This window comes from Mustela erminea, chromosome 7, assembly GCF_009829155.1.
Source record: "Mustela erminea isolate mMusErm1 chromosome 7, mMusErm1.Pri, whole genome shotgun sequence".
NCBI lineage: Eukaryota > Metazoa > Chordata > Mammalia > Carnivora > Mustelidae > Mustela > Mustela erminea.
Window position 1 is genome coordinate 53,018,334 of NC_045620.1, and position 17,496 is coordinate 53,035,829.

General features: G+C 36.0%; 1 protein-coding gene across 9 annotated transcripts in view; it reads right to left on the reverse strand.

Annotated features, from left to right (window-relative positions):
• Positions 1–1,585: 1,585 nt before the first annotated feature.
• The window catches only part of CCDC138 (coiled-coil domain containing 138), a 136,685-nt gene continuing 120,774 nt past the window's right edge, over positions 1,586–17,496 (reverse strand). For 8 of the 9 annotated variants that reach the window (XM_032351637.1, XM_032351633.1, XM_032351636.1 and 5 more), the window contains 2 exons: positions 3,968–4,106; positions 1,586–2,119 (listed from right to left, as the gene is read on the reverse strand). In XM_032351637.1, the coding sequence (XP_032207528.1) occupies positions 1,954–2,119; positions 3,968–4,106 (305 nt within the window). In that variant the 3' untranslated portion in view covers positions 1,586–1,953. The remainder of the gene's footprint in view (positions 2,120–3,967; positions 4,107–17,496) is intronic. The other variant, XM_032351639.1, reaches the window with a different exon arrangement.

Sequence of the window (17,496 nt, forward strand, 5' to 3'; positions counted from 1 at the left end):
ACATTTTCCTTTATCCTTCATTTCTCTATCAAAGTTAATTCTGAAATGGAACATTTGGACAAAACATTAAAAACATTCAACATTTCTGATGAAAATATACAAAATTTTACCCATGAGCTCCTCCATCTGTACCTCAATCTCAGGGCCACGTTAATTCTCAGTTTTTAACATCAGTTAATACAGTTTACCCAAATACCGCTAAATTATTGCTGTTCCCATTATCTATCCTTTTGAAGAATTTAACATTTCTCTCCATTTTATAAAGAGATTTACAATTATTTAAATTTATTTATGTTTAAATGGTTTCAGTTCCACTACAGTCTTTTGGTATGAGATGGATTTAATAATCCCAACTTTCTTTCGTGTCTAAATGGGTTGGAATAATCTAAGTAGCTTCTTTTCTCAAGAAAAGGTATAATTTCTGAACACTTGCATATCTGAAAATGTCTTTCTTTCACTGTCTTCACCTGTGAAGGCATCTTCATGAGGTATAAATTCTTGGATTAAAAACTTCCTTCTCTAAAATGCGATGGGGTAGTTTCCTATCAACACCTGGCACGGCACAAGGCTGGCTTGGTTTTTCTTCTCTTACAGGTTACTGGCTTTTGTTTGTTCTTGCCTTTATCCTCATAATTTAATACTTTAAATTATAATTTGCGTCTAAATTACAGGATGTGTCTAATTATAGAATGCTTTTCTCAATGATTTTTCTGGAACATGATGAGTTCTTTCAATCTCTACATGCAGATCTTTCTTTGGTCCCCCCAAATCTTTATTCATTCTATCTTTGAAATGCTTCTGCTCTACCTGTTCTGTTCTCTTTAAGAAACATCAAACACCCCATGGTAAAGTGCCAACCTTTGTTCTACCTTCGACTGTCCACTCTCTTGTCGGTACCATCTCCAGGTGCTCTGCATTCTGAGAGCTGCTTTTTGTGTGTGTGTGACACTGATTCTATCTTCTGAAGTGTCTGCTGTGCATTTTTGCTTCTGCATACTTCAGTTCCTATAAGTGTCACCATGCTCACCTTAGCCTGTTCTCTCTTTATGGCTTTCTGTTTCTGCTTCACAAGTAGCATACTTTCTTATAGTCTTTTGAAGAGACCAAAAGTTTCCTGAAAATTTCTCCCAGTTTCTGGAAATGAGATTATATAGTCACAGAGCATAATTTTATAAGTGTTTAGGACCATGCTCCTTCTTTTTGTTCTGCAGTATTTTGCCCAAAGTCTCACCAAACCTCTACCTCACTCAGGCTTGTGGCTATTTCACTCCTCTTTGGCTATAGCAAGACATATCACTGGGTGTTGGGACTAAGATTTTTTTGTTTATTTTTCAGTTTTGTTTTGTTTTTTTTTAACTTCTGTTGTACGCATATACTTTGGTGATAATTGTTTTGGAAAAAATAAAAATAGAAAAAATTCTTTTTTTAAAGTACTCTGAACAGCACAATTAAAAAATCACTTTTGTGAATCTAGTTTCTATACAAAAGTTATAATATGAAGATGGCAAGTTAGAAGTTATGGATTTTTGCTTCTGAAAGGGGAAATTGCTAACACATTAAGAAAGAATGACAACATGATCTAATCCTCTTTCCCACACAAACACCAATTTTATTCCAAATAATCACATAATTTAAAAATTTTTCTAAAACACTCTTACAAAAAGTAACCCCACTGTCATTAATTCTGGAAATTCCATTTTCTACATTAATAGTACTTACTAAGTACTACTACTGATTCAGTTCAACTTAGTACTTACTAAGTTAAACTGAATCAGTCCAAAAATTCCACAGCTTCTATAGATTTCATTTTAAAAGTTAAAAAAAAATCTACTTTTCATGATAAATGACGCTACTGATAACTTTACTTGGTAGACTTTTAGTTACTTTGGTAATTTTCACAATCTTACAAATAAGGAACAACATATCATATACATAAAATAATAATAAGCCAGTCTAATGGCTTGCATTGGAGGCCAGGGAGTTGCATTTTGTCAAACCCAAATTGAACAGAGTTGAATTTAGGTTAATACAGAGAAAGGCATGCTCTGGATGTGTTGTCCTTTGTAATTCTTGAAGCATCAGATGAATAGTAAAAAGTTCAAAGAGCTTCTTGTTACTCCTGTAAGAGAATAAGTACATTAACTTAGCGCACACTCTCAGGGAGTTTATCTGAAATGACAAGGAGAGATCATTTACTTGTAAATGTGAGCAAATGGCAACTGGTTCCAACATAGAGCAGAACATAGGTTAACTAAAGGATTAATACGCCAAGACAAACAAAACAGACTTTAGGAGATAACTGTAAAGTCGCAAAGTATTCAAGGAAGAAGAGAATATGCTTTATAATCCTGAAAACTGCACCTTAGTCACCATTAAAATGCTTGAGAATATTTTTTCCCCCTCACAGTTAGAAAGAAAAATACTTGATCATCTTATTTTAAGTAAGTAGCAGAGTACTGGGTTACTTTCTGGCTTAGCTCCAACATACCTTTTCAATTATCCTCCTTCCAATAATGAGTCAGTAATTTGATTTTCAATCAGAATATATCTGAAATATATTTCTTATTTCCTTGTCTCCATGTATTTACGTCTTGAAAGAGATTGTCAAATAACTTATGTAGCCACCCACTTAATGCAAAACGATTCACATCTCTGTGCTATTAAAGCTTTATTTTAAGACCTTCTTGTGCATTATTCCCCACCCTCTTGCTGGAGCTTTGTTCTAGCTGTCCTTCTGAAATGAACGTAAGCTATAACACACATCAATAGTAAAATGATTTGGCTCAAGGGAGTACATTAAAAAAAAAAAAACAACTCTGAGACTACATAAAAAAATCCCACAAATTAAGAGCTAAGACTCAATTAAACTTAAGTAATGTTACTACAGCTTCGTGGCACCACAGGTAGATTATAACAGGTCTTCCTGAGAATTTACCAAATACAAATCAAGACAACCATGATACAGTCAGTCTGCAAATGAAGGAAGACAATGAACTGATAAGCTTAACTGATGCCAGTCCAAAACTTGCTGAGTATGAGATTACAATTTGACAATTAATAATTTACTGTGATGTGATATTGTATGCTAGGCAGCAAGGAGAACATATGGACCCACTGTCACATATCTACAAATAATTTTAAGAGGTGTTGTATTTACTATTCAAGTATACTGAGGTCTGGTAAAACACCAAAGTTCACGCCATGCAAATCACAGGTGAGGGGAAAGGGAAGGGGCAGAGGAGCTAAACAAGACCGAAATTTTACTGTTACAAACATGAGATGAGACAGGTGTTTAATTTGCCTCAAAAGAAACATGAGACTCTACCAAGATTAAGAAAATAAAGCTTAAAATCTATGTTCTTTATTTATAATTTAGTAACTGGTTATATCAATGTTTGCATCAGAGGAAAAGAAGAAAAAATGCAAAAAGAATTTTAATAAAATCCAATTAGTGGCATAACAAGCCCATGGTTATTTCCTAAAATAAAACCAGTTACCAGTTATCATTTTAAATCTCTCCTGCTTGCTTCATTTTCATTCCCTAAATTCAGTTCAGTACATCAATAGGATCTGTAGATAGACAAGACTTTTAATATCTCTTTTAATTTTCACCTGTGGTATTACAGAGTATCAGTGTGCAGTAATTCACTCTGATACTGCCACATGGATGCTAAAAACTGCTCTTTGTTTTTGCATACTCTGTGGTATAACCTTAGATATAAGGTTCATTTAGCAGAAATGAATTACAGAAACAAGACATTCCTAGATAATGCTCTAATTCTCATTTGTCATTCCGAATGTATCTTAGACATGCATTAATATATCATGAATCTCAAGATTCTATATTTACTGGAACCTGTAACTTAATAAACAAAGTTGAGTCAGTATAGGATTCAGAAAGGCCTAAATGATTGCAATAAGAGATCTTCCAAAAAAAAAAAATCTTAGGAAATAAAAATATTCTTACTTTATTTTGGAAAGTTTCTGCAGAATAATACTGAGCTTTTCTAGTATTTGAAGATCAAGTTTTGGGGTTCGAAGTAGCACAGAGCAAGTACGAAAAAATAAAGTGTTGCTACAGGCTTCCAGGAAAGGCTGCAAGGATTCTGCAAAACAAATCACCAGTGCTTTGCTGTTAGGGTGTAGCTAAAAGGAAACTGATAACAAACCAGAACTATGTAAGGTATTCATAAATACTAATTTGGATTTTCATTCTTTTCACACTTAAACTTTGAGCAAAAATACCTTCATTTGAAAAATGAAAATCTCCACTGGCTCTTGTTGAACAATGTAAACCAAAGATAAGACTATTTTCCCTAATATCCAACTTCCACGAGGTAGTATTTAGCAGAAATCCCATGTTTGGAAGAATGGGGAAAGATCATTTCTTCAAAAAGTTCCTAACAGTAGGCTGAGTTTAAATAATTAGCAATAAGAAATATTTGTGGATAGCCATTTTTTAAAAAACCTTACATTTAAGAATTTCATTTAAGTGTCAGTGACAATTTACATAATCAATGACTAGGGAATAACTTTTATTTTTGTAGAATATTTTATTTCTTAGTTTTTTTAAATTTAATTTTATTTTTTTCGGTGTTCCAAGATTCATTGTTTATGTACCACACCCAGCGTTCCATGCAATACATGCCCTCCTTAATAGTGGGTTACCTATCCCCCCACCCTCTCCCCTCTAAGAAGATGTGGTCCATATATACAATGGGATATTACTCAGCCATCAGAAAGGATGAATACCCAACTTTTGTATCAACATGGAAGGGACTGGAGATTATGCTGGTGAAATAAGTCAAGCAGAGAAAGTGAATTATCATATGGTTTCACTTACTTGTGGGACATAAGGAATAACATTAAGAGAAGGAAAGGAAAAGTGAATTGGGGGAAATTGGAGGGGGAGAGGAACCATGAGAGACTGTGGACTCTGGAAATAACTCTTTAAGGACAAAAGCCAAAGGGTGAAAAGTTTCATAAAAGGTTGAAAAATTTTACAAAGTATAAAATTTTATTGCCTATTAAAAAAAGTTACAAAATTTAAAAGGCAAAAGCTCTAAAAGACAAAAGCAAAACAAAAGGGAAATGTCAAACTTGAAGCAGAGACACTAAGAGGAAATCCCCTTGTAATATATTTACTAGAAGACTGATAATGTTAAAAGAAGCTCTTATAAATTAGTAAGAAAAAGATGGACCTAATATTTTTAGTAATGAACAAAGGGCACAAGCAAAAAAATCACAATGGAATAAATACAGAAAAAATATTCAACCTCAGTAGGAATAAAATAATTAGAATTGACAGATTTGTATCAAAAGGCTTATAAGCAGGTATATTCTTTGATTCAGCAATTTTGCCTCTAAAACTGTGTCTGAATCTAATGTATGCAAAGGTTTGAGAATAAGGCCCACAGTAAAGTTTGCAATAGTTAAAACTAAAAGATCTGTTAAAGTGGTTATGAGTTGAACACAGTAATGCATAAAAATGCTTTGTAAGGTGTAAATCACTAATAATGGTAATTAGGAAAATTGAAAAGAAGCAAAAATCATAGAAAAATAATAAATTATGGCCTTTACAGTAGTTAAATTCCTATGTAAAAAGGCTCTGTAAAATTCAGAGGAGTGAATACAGGACTTTATTTCACACAGATAAATAAGTCAATAACAAAAAGGACAAAGGACATAAAAATATGATAGCTATGTATTCATCATTCTTTTTGAATCTATAAGCACAGCTTAAAAGGCTGTCTTTACTGAGTAAACTATTCAATAATGAAACCAACAAAATCCACACTAGTAAAGTCAGAGCAAAGTTGTGGTAACAGAAAATGAAAGGTGGTGCATGCTAGCAGTGGAATGCAAGAGCAATGGTCACCTGTCCTCTGCATTTTACCAAGTAGTAAAAAGTAAGAGGAAAAAATGTAATACTACCCCCACAGCACTCTAACCCAAGTACGGACTACACTTAGTTCACCAAAAGTCGTGTGTGTGCGTGTGTGTGTGTGTGTGTGTGTGTGTGCACGTGCGTGCATGCACATGTATGTATCTCAGTTACAGAATCTTCTTAGAGAATGAAAATGTAGGTTACAAATATAGCACACATAATCTACAAAGAACATTTATTACTACTTTTTTAAAGTAAGCTCCACACCTTGCATGGAGACCAACAACCCCAAGATCAAGAATCAGAGGCTTAACCAATGGAGCCAGCTATCATTAGAAATGGACTAACTGATATTTCAAGCTGCTTCATTAAAACTGACAGTCTTCTTTTTTCAGATCCTGACACATATGATTTATGTCAACTCTGAACAAGAAAGGTAACTATATTACATGACTAACAGATTTTAATTTTAAAGCAGCGGATAAAGAACAATCATGTAAGTCACTACCAGAAAGTCCACTGAGGGTTCTTAATATACCGACAATCTATAATATTGATCTACAATATGTTCTCAATTTAAAAACCTAAAAACCACATTAAAAAGTTACAATTTTTTTTGGTACAGTTGACCCTTGAACAATTTGAGTTTGAACTACATAGGCCCATGTATACACAATTTTTTCCTCAATAAATACAGTAGAGTACTGTAGATGAATTTTTTCTTCCTTATGATGTTCACCTGATGTTCTTTAGCTTACTTTGTTATAAGAATATAGCATATAATACATGACATAAAAATAATATATGTAACATAAAATAATACATATAACATAAAAAATATGTGTTAATACTATTCATGTTATCAGAAAGGCCTCAACAATGATCTCAAGATTTTATTTATTTATTTGACAGACAGAGATCACAAGTAGGCAGAGGGGCAGAGAGAGAGAAGAGGAAGCAGGCACCCTACGGAGCTGAGAGCCCGATGCGGGGCTCAATCCCAGGACCCTGGGATCATGATCTGAGCCGAAGGCAGAGGCTTTAACACACTGAGCCACCCAGACGCCCCAAATAAAATCTTAAAAAAAAAAAAGTGAACTCCCTTGTATGACCTATAAAATGGAAAAGAGCCAAGACCATCCAAAAACTTCAATATATCAGCACATTTAAAATGTGAAGCTTATAAAGGTCTTTTAGAAGTAAAGTAGATTCACTAGTTTGATTTCCAACCATACTTTTAAATCTATGAGAAAGGCATAAAAAGAAAGAAAATTCTGATATTCTTATATGCATTGTGTTAGGTTTAACTCTAAGACAGAAACACCACAGTTTTAACATTTTTTCATTACTCTGATGTTCAAATATATCTTTTATGCTTAGAAGAACTTTAATTTGAATAAAGGTGGCTAGTACAAAAGTGGGGGGGGGGGATTGAAGGCCCAATAAGCCAGATGACTTGTCTTCTAAAATTCATGTAACACAGGATAAATTACTTAGCATGATTCCTACATTCTTCACTAATTCACTGATTCCTACATTAAAATGGGAAGATAAAAATGGTTGATAAAATTTCTCTCCCCTAATACTTAGTCATAAGGATTAAAACTTTAAAGCCAACCCCCCCCCCCAAACCCTCACCAACAACAACCAAAAAAGGGGCAGAAGTTGAAGTCACAAACCTTAAAAAATGTTCTAGGATATAAACAAAGTTATAGAGTGGGAAGAGTTAGAAATGTGGCCAGGGTCCACCCCTCCTTAACAATATCTTCCATATCATATACTGGGGTTGACAAAACCTTGGGAATTCTTACTAACACAGCCCCCAAACCTGAAGAAGAACAAACTAAACAGCTGTTGTTACCTTTTCAATCTTCTTTTTTTTTTTTTTAAAGATTTTATTTATTTATTTGACAGAGAGAGATCACAAGTAGGCAGAGAGGCAGGCATAGAGAGAGAGAAAGGAGGAAGCAGGCTCCCTGCTGAGCAGAGAGCCCAATGCGGGGACTCGATCCCAGGACCCTGAGATCATGACCTGAGCCGAAGGCAGCGGCTTAACCCACTGAGCCACCCAGGCGCCCACCTTTTCAATCTTCTGACTGGAAAACAGAGAAAGGGGCTGGCTTCCAGGGTCTATCTGAAAATAATGTTCCTGAGTACAGACTGCAGTATAGTGTAGAAGCCAGTCTAAAGCCAAAAGAATTTCTCTGTGAGAACAGGATACTCATACCGCCCACTTTCCTAAGGTGAAATGAACCAAACAAGATATTTAGTCAAATCTCAGAAGTAAGAACAGTCCTGAGAATCTAACAGCATGTTATTAATACACCCATGGGGCACTGGAAAAACATATATATTAAGGAAAATGGCTTTTAAACTGTAGCTTGGAAGGGAGAAAATGAAAACTGGACTTGGCTATGGTAGTATGAAGAGAGTGCCCCATGCCTTCTATGAGGACACACAGAAAGTGTGGACATGGAGGTCCAACTAAAAACAAGAGGAGAAACAGCATGGCAACATGGCATACATATTACATAAATCAATCAATCAGTCAATCAATCAATCAATAAGAAAGGATTATGGCAATGCACAAGACAATAAAATGTAAAAGAAAACACAACTCAAAAAACAGAACAGATTTCCATAAGACTTTTGAATTATATATTAACCTAATAAAAACATGGCTAGACAATAAGAAAAGATGATCAACAAAAAGATTTTTAAAAAGACAGAATTTAAAAACCACCATTAAAAAATGTATATTTAGGGGTGCCTAGTTCAGTTGATTAAGTATCTAACTTGACCTCAGGGTTGTGAGTTCAAGCCCCACCTTGGGCTCCACGCTGGGTATGGAGCCTACTTAAGCAAACAAACAAACAAACAAAAAACCCCGATAAATCACAAAACTGACATAATATAGCTGAAAATTTGATTACTATCATAAAAATTTGAGATAATCCTAAATCATACCAATGAAAATGCTATAAAGAAATAATCAGAAAGAAACCAAGATATGGAAGACTATCAAAAAAAGATCCAAAAAAGGATAATTTGTATTCTTGATATCAAGTTAATAAAATAATATATATTGCAGTTTACCCTTGAACAACATAGGGTTTATGGTGCTGACCCCTCCCAACCCTACACAGTCAAAAATCTGTGTACAGAGGGAGAGGCAGGATGGCGGAGAGATAGGAGATCCTGTTTCAACCAGTCACCCTAAAGTGAGCTAAATATCTACCAGAACACTCTGAATACACATGAAATCAGCTTGAGATGTAGGATTATACACTTCTGGATCTCTAAGGGGGTGGAAGACGCCAGTGGAGAGGTAAAACACAGTGGGAATGTTCGGACTGATATCAGAAGATAAACAGAAGGGGAAGGGAGCCATCAGAAGCAACCCACTGGAAAGTAATACCCCAATACGAGAGTGCCCTGTGATTGGGGACCAGCATTAACTTGGAGTCTGGTTAAAAGCACTCAGAGAAATTCCTTAGGTACAGAGGAAAGCCCATTAGAATAACGTCAGACCTGTCCACAGAAATCTGGCAAGCCAGAAAGGGCTGGCAAGACATATTCAGGGCACTAAATGAGAAGAACATGCAGCCAAGGATACTTTATACAGCAAGGCTTACGCTCAAAATGAATGGAGAGATAAAGAGCTTCTAAGACTGGCAAGGTTTATAAGAGTATGTGACCACCAAGGCGGCACCACAAGAAATATTAAGGGGGGTTCTATAAAAGAAGAAAGAACCCAAGAGTGACACAGAACAGAAATTTACAGAGACAATGTATAGAAACAAGGGCTTTACAGGCAACAAGATGTCAATAAAAACTTACTTTCAATAATCACTCCCAACGTGAAAGGCCTAAATGCTCTCATAGAATGGCACAGGGTTGCAGACTAGATAAAATAATAGGACCTGTCCATATAATGTCTATAAGAGACACATTTGGAATGTAAAGATGCATCCAGACTGAAAGTGAAGGGATGGAGAACTATCTTCCATGACAATGGGCCTCAAAAGAAAGCTGGGGTAGTGATTCTCACATCAGATAAATTAGATTTTAAACCAAAGACTGCAGTCAGAGATAAAGAAGGACATGACATCATTCTTAAAGGATCTATCCACTAAGAAGATCTAATAATTGTAAGTATTTATGCCCCCAATACAGGAGCAGCCAACTACATAAGCCAACTGTTAAGATAAAGAGTCACACTGATACTAATACATTAATAGTAGGGGATCTTAACACACCACTCTAAGTAACAGAGAGATCATCCAAGCAGAAAATCAATAGAGAAATAAAAGCATTGAATGACACATTGGACCAGATGGACCTCAGAGATATATACAGAACATTCCACCCTAAAACAACAGAATACTAGTTCTTCTCGAGTGTACATGGAACTTACTCCAGAACAGACCACATACTGGGTCACAAATCAGGGCTCAACTGAAACCAAAAGATTGAGATTATTCCCCGCATATTCTTAGACCACAATGTTTTGAAACTGGACCTCAACCACAAGAAAAAGTTTGGAAGGAATTCGAATACTTGGAAGCTAAAGGCCACCCTGCTTAAGAACGTTTGGATCAACCAGGAAATCAAATAAGAACATAAACAATTCATGGAAACCAATGAGAATGAAGACACATTGGTCCAAAACCTATGGGATACAGCAAAGGTGGACCTATGGGGGAAATACGTAGCCATCCAAGCCTCCCTCAAAAAAAAAAAACTGAAACATCCAGAATACACTTGCTCTCTTTACACCTTGAAGAACCAGAAAATCAACAACAAAATAAGCCAACCCCATACACAAGAAGGGAAATAATCAAGATTAGAGCAGAGATCAATGAGATAGGAACTAGAGATACAGCAGAACACATCAACAAAACTAGAAGCTGTTTTTTTGAAAGAATCAATAAAATCGATAAACCACTGGCCAAACTAATCCAAAAGAAAAGAGAGAGGACCCAAATTAACAAAATTATGAATGAAAAGAAAGAGATTATGACTAACACCAAGGAAACAGAAACAATCATAAGAAATTATTATCAATAGTTATATGCCAATAAGTTAAGCAACCTAGATGAAATGGATGTATTCCTGGAACCTATAAACTTTCAAAACTGAACCAGGAAGAAACTGGCAACCCAAATAGGCCAATATCTAGTTAAGAGATTGAAGCAGTGATCAAAAGCCTCCCAAAAAACAAGAGCCCAGGACCTGGAGAATTCTACCAAACACTCAAAGAAGAAATAATACCTATTCTCCTGAAGCTGTTTCAAAAAACAGAAACAGAAAGAAAACTTCCAGACTCTTTCTATGAAACCAGCATTACCCTGATCCCCAAACCTAGCAAGACCCCATCAAAAAGGAGAATTTCAGACCAAGATCCCTGATGAAAATGGATGCTAAAATTCTCAACAAGATCCTAGCTAATAGGATCCAACAGTACATTAAAAAGATTATCCACCATGACCAGGTGGGATTTATCCATGGGATGCAGGGGTGGTTCAACATTTGCAAATCAAACAATGTGATAGAACAAATCAATAAATGAAGAGAGAAGAACCACATGGTTCTCTCAAATGATGCAGAAAAAGCATTTGACAAGATACAGCATCTGTTCCTGATTAAAACGCTTCAAAGTATAGGAATAGAGGGAACGTTCCTCAACTTCATCAAGTGTAAGAAAAACATGTAATACCCCAATACGAGAAATATCACAGCAAATATCATCCTCAATGGGGAAAAGCTGACAGCCTTCCCTTTGGGATCAGGAACACAACAAGGATGCCCACTCTCACCACTCTTGTTCAACATAGTATTAGAAGTCCTAGCAACAGCAATCAGACAACAAAGAGAAATAAAAGGTATTCAAATTGGCAGTGAAGAAGTCAAACTTTCTCTCTTCACAGATGACATGATACTTTATATGGGAAAGTTTTATTTTGGGTTTATTTGGGTTTTTGGGAAAATCCAAAAGACTACACCCCCAAACTACTAAAACTCATTCAATTCAGTTACTAGCATTCATTACAGCAATTCAGTAATGTGGCAGGATACAAAATCAACGTACAGAAATCAGTTGCCTTCTTTTACACTAACAATGAAAACACAGAAAGGGAAATTAGAGAATCGATTCCATTTACTATAGCAACAAGAACCATCAGATACCTGGGAATAAACCTAATCAAAGAGGTAAAGGATCTGTACTCGAGGAACTACAGAACACTCATGAAAGAAATTGAAGACACAAAAAGAAGGGCATTTTATACTCATGGATCAGAAGAATAAACAGTGTTGAAATGTCTATACTGCCTAGAGCAATCTATACTTTTAATGCCATCCCAATCAAAATTCCACTGGCATTTTTCAAAGAGCTGGAACAAACAATCCTAAAATTTGTATGGAACCAGAAGAGACCCCGAATTGCTAAGGAAATGTTGAAAAAGAAAAACAAAACTGGGGGCATCAGGTTGCCTGATTTCAAGCTTTACTACAAAGCAAGGATAAGACAGCATGGTACTGGCACAAAAACAGACACATAGATCAGTGGAACAGAGTAGAGAGCCCAGATATGGACCCTCAATACTATGGTCAAATAATCTTCGACAAAGCAGGAAAAAATATACAGTGGAAAAAAGTCTCTTCAATAAATGGTGCTGGGAAAATTGGACAGCTATGTGTAGAAGAATGAAACTCAACCATTCTCTTACACCATACACAAAGATAAACTCAAAATGGAAAAAAGACCTCAATGTGAGACAGGAATCTATCAAAATCCTAGAGGAGAACATAGGCAGTAATCTCTTCGACATCGACCACAGCAACATCTTTCAAGACATGTCTCCATTACATTCTAATACATACTCCAATACATTCTAGCTCCATCCACATTGTTGGAAATGGCAAGACTTCGTTCTTGTTGATGGCTGAGCAATATTCCATTGTGTGGGTGCATCTACATATGCACATATAGCCTATATGGATATATGGGCTATTATTGATAATGCTGCTATGAAGATTGGGGTGCATGTACCCCTCAAATCTGTATTTTTGTATCCTTTGGGTAAATACCTAGTAGTGCAATTGCTATGTTGTAAGGTAGTCTCTTTTTAACTTGTTGAGAAACTTCAATACTGCTTTCCAGAGTGGCTGCACCAGATTGCATTCCCACCAATAGTGTAAGAGGGTACCCCTTTATCCATATCCTCACCAACATCCGTTGTTTCCTGTGTTGTTGATTTTAGCCATTCTGACAGGTATGAGGTATCTCCTTGTGGTTTTGATTTATATTTCCCTGATGATGAGTTATGTTGAGCATCTTTTCATGTGTCTGTTAGCCATATATGTCTTCTTTGGGAAAATGTTCATGTCCTCTGCCCATTTCTTAACTGGATTATTTGTGTTTGGAGTATTGAGTTTGAGAAGTTCTTTATAGGTCTTGGGTACTAGTCCTTCACTTGATAATATCATTTGCAGATATTTTCTCCCATTCTTAGGCTGCCTTTTAGTTTTGTTTTTTCCTTCACTGTCCAAAAGCTTTTTATCTTTATAAAGTCCTAGAATATATTACGCTAAGTGAAATAAGTCAGTCAGAGAAAGACAAATATCATATGATTTCACTTATATGTAGAATTTAAGAGATAAAACAGATGAATATATGGGAAGGGGGAGAAAAGAGGGTGGAACACAAACCATAAGAGACTTTTAATGAAAAATAACAAACTGAGGGTTGATGGAGGGGAGGCAGGTGGAGAATAGGCCAAACAGTGATGGATATTAAGGAGGGCACTTGTTGTGATGAGTACTGGGTGTTGTTTAAGTCACAAATCACTAAAATCTACTCCTGAAACCAATATTACACTACATATTAACTAACTAGAGTTCAAGTAAAAATTTGAAAAGAAAGAAAGAAAACCATAGGAAGACAAAATACATCCACAGTACTATAATATATTTACAGAAAGAAAAAACAATCCATGTAGAATCCATGTAGGCACAGTTCAAACCTGTGTTGTTCAAGGGGTCAATTGATGTATGAAATGGTAAATGAACAAAGAAGTGGATCTGCGGATTGAAAAAGCACAACAGTGATACAGGAAAATTTGCCTCAGAACATTAAATAGCAAGGAATACCCTAAACTTCAAAGATAAAATAGTCATTAGCCCTCTAAGCAAAAGAATAAATTATCACTAACAGGGAAAAATATCAGACTGTCTTTTCACTTCTCTGTAACAGTAAAAGCACAGATTGCAAATTTTTGAACAAAAGAAAGCAAGTTTTATACCTCTATACTCAGCACTACGTTAACTGGGGAGGAGGGGTGTGGGACTCACATGGGAGAGGGAACAATTAAGAGATTATTCAAAAACAAGAACACAGAAATGTGGAAGTTATGGTAAAAGAGCTATTTCTGAGCACTGAATATAAACTGATGTAAAACTAATATAAAGCAAAGTAGTAAGAAAATCAACATGAAGCACATTGCAAATTATGGTCACAGAACAGAATGAAAAATATAAACTGTGATAATGTTAAAAAAAAAAAAAACCCAAAACAACTAAAATGTCAGGAAGTCAAGGAAGGGGAGATGGAAAGTTCACTAGTGCTGCTGTCTTCATCTTTCCTAGCTAGGAGTCAATAAATGTCTAAAACTGAAAACAGTATTTAAAAGTCAGGATATAGTAAAATGACTAATACAGTAGGGCTGCCTGGGTGGTTCAGCTGGTTGAGCGTCTGACTTGTGGTTTTGACTCAAGTCATGATCTCTTGGGTCAGGGATCAAGCCCAGCATCAGGCTCCATGCTCAGCACGGAGTTTGCTCTGGATTTCCTGCCTCTCTCTCTCCCTCTGGCCCTCCCCCTGCTTGCTCACTCTCTCTCTCTCTCTAAATTAACTAATTAACTAGTTAATTAATTTTTAAAAATGACTACTAAGGTAAATTTTGTTATATTATTTTATAATTGAAAAAATAAAAAGAGAGAATGCTTTTTACCTTTTCTTAACAGAAAGAATTTGTGATATAAAATATTTATAACTCAAATCCATTTCATTTTTCCTGTTAAATAGATTTCAGTAAGATAACTGAAATTTTAATAAAAACTTGGGGAAAAAAGATTTCATTAAGTACATGTATAACAATATCATTTCTGTAAAAGTATTTTCATCTGTTTATCCATTCATCAATATTTTCATATGTACACAACTACAGAAAGGTATCTGAAATAACATTTAATGATGGTAGCTTCTTTTCTTTTTTTTTTTTTTTTTAATTTATTTGACAGAGATAACAAGTAGGCAGAGAAGCAGGCTGGGAGGGGGGAGCAGGCTCCCTGCTGAGCAGAGAGCCCCATGCAGGGCCTGATCCCAGGACCCTGGAATCCTGACCTGAGCCAAAGGTAGAGGCTTAACTCACTGAGCCACCCAGGCACCCCAATGATGGTCATTTCTAAATGATAGTTTGGTGATGTTTAAAAAAAAAACACACTTTTACATTTATCCTTAGCCTCATCTTTTTTTAAGTTTTAAAAGCTTTTTAATTTAATTTCTAAGTTGTGGTTAAATATGCAAAAAACTTACATTTTAATCATTATTAAGTTACAGTTAGTATTAAGTACATTCACATTGTTGTGCAACCATCCATCTCTAGAAATTTTCCATCTTCTCTAAAAGGAACTGTACTCAATAAACACTAAAACCCACTTCCATCTGTCCCCCAGCTCCTGGCTACCAACACTCTACTTTCTCTCTTTATAGATTTGACTATTTTAGTATCTTGTGTAAGTGGAATCATATAAAACTTGTCTTTTTGTGTCTGGCTAATTTCACTTAGCATAATGTCCTCCAGGTTCATCCAAGTCGTAGCAAGTGTCAAAATTCCCTTCCTTTTTAAGGCTGAATGATACTCAATTTTATGTATATACCACATTTTTCCATGCTTCTTTCAAGATTCTTTCTTTGACTTCTGACAGTTTTATTATCATGTGTCTTTACTGTGAGCTCTTTGGGTTTTTCTGAAGTTCACTGAGCTTTGGAATTCGGTGAGCTTAAGATTTGTAAAACTATGTCTTTCTTCACACTTGATAAGTTTTCAGCCATTATTTTTTCAAATAGATTATTGAAGGGGCAAATTATTCCGCCCCCCTTCTCTCTCTTCTTCTGGGACTACCATGATATGCATATTGACCAGCCTCCTGATGCCCTGTAAGTCCCGTGGGCTCTGCTCTGTTCCCTTTTCTTCATTTTTCCTTCTTTTTGCTCCTCAGTCTCTGTAATTTAAAATGCCTGTCTTTAAGTTCACTGATTCTTTCTTGTGCTTGTTTAAATCTGCTGTTGAAACTCTCTAGTGTTTTTTGGTTCAGTCACTGTATTTTTCAGCTCGAGAATTTCTATTTGGTTCCTTTTATTAAACTCCAGCACTTTGTTGAAATTCTCACATTTTCATACACAGTTTTCCTGACTTCTTTTGGTTCTTTGTGTTTTCTTTTAGCCCTTGTGTATATTTAAGATAGTTGCTTTAAAGTCTTTCCCGAGTGAGTTTCTTTGCATGCTTCTTTAGGGATATTTTCTCAAGATTTAGTTATTTATTTATTTTTTAATAGGCCATGTTCCCTGTTTCTTTGTATGCCTTGTAATTTTTTTTGCTGAAAACTTATCATTTGAAAAATGACCACCTTTCCTAGTCTTTGCAGACTAGTATGGAAGATCTTCTTCATTAATTAGCAGTCCCCTGGGCCCTTGGGAATAATGCAAAGTATAGGCCTAGGGTCTTCTCAGGTTTTTTTTAGGTGTAAGTCCTATCAGGGTCTATAAGTGTGCTTTTTCTTTTCTCTCTTTCCTTTTTTAAAAGAGTTTATTTGTTTGAGAACAAGAGATAGTGAGCGAGCATGAGTGGGGGGAGGAGCAGAGGGAAAGGGAGAAGCAGATGCCACGCTCAGCACAGAGCCCAATGTGGGGCTTAATCCCAGGATCATGAGATCATGACCTGAGATGAAATCAAGAGTCTGATGCTTAACTGACTGAGCCACTCAGGCACCCTGAGTGTGCTTTTTCTTTTTCTAATTTCCCCTGGCTGCTTTTAAGTGTTTTAATTTCCCAGAGTCTCACCCCAGCTTATTCTCCACACCTCAGATGTTGTACTATACTAGTCTGTCTATAATTTCTTGTCCCAGGCATCTGTAGTCTACCGTACCCTGCAGCTTTCAAGTGCCCTGGTGCCTACCACTGCCCTTCTCAGCCTTCAGTTTGAGATCCAACTATTTATAAATGTCCTAGTCCATGCTCTAAGTCAGGCAAAGAGAGAACCCAATCCTTTGGACCACCCAGATAGGCCAGAATATTTCAAACTAGTTCACTCTGTCTTTTCTGTTTGAGGGAAAGAGTAATGAATTGACTACTTCCTCCCATCTGCCCTGTACCACACCAGCAGTGGGGTGGTGTAAAGGCAATAAAAAGGTAACAAAAGGGGTGCCTGGGTCGCTCAGTGGGTTAAGCTTCTGCCTTCAGCTCAGGTAATGATCTCAGGGTCCTGGTAATGATCTCAGGGTCCTGGGATCGAGCCCCACAATTGGCTCTCTGCTCAGAGGGGAGC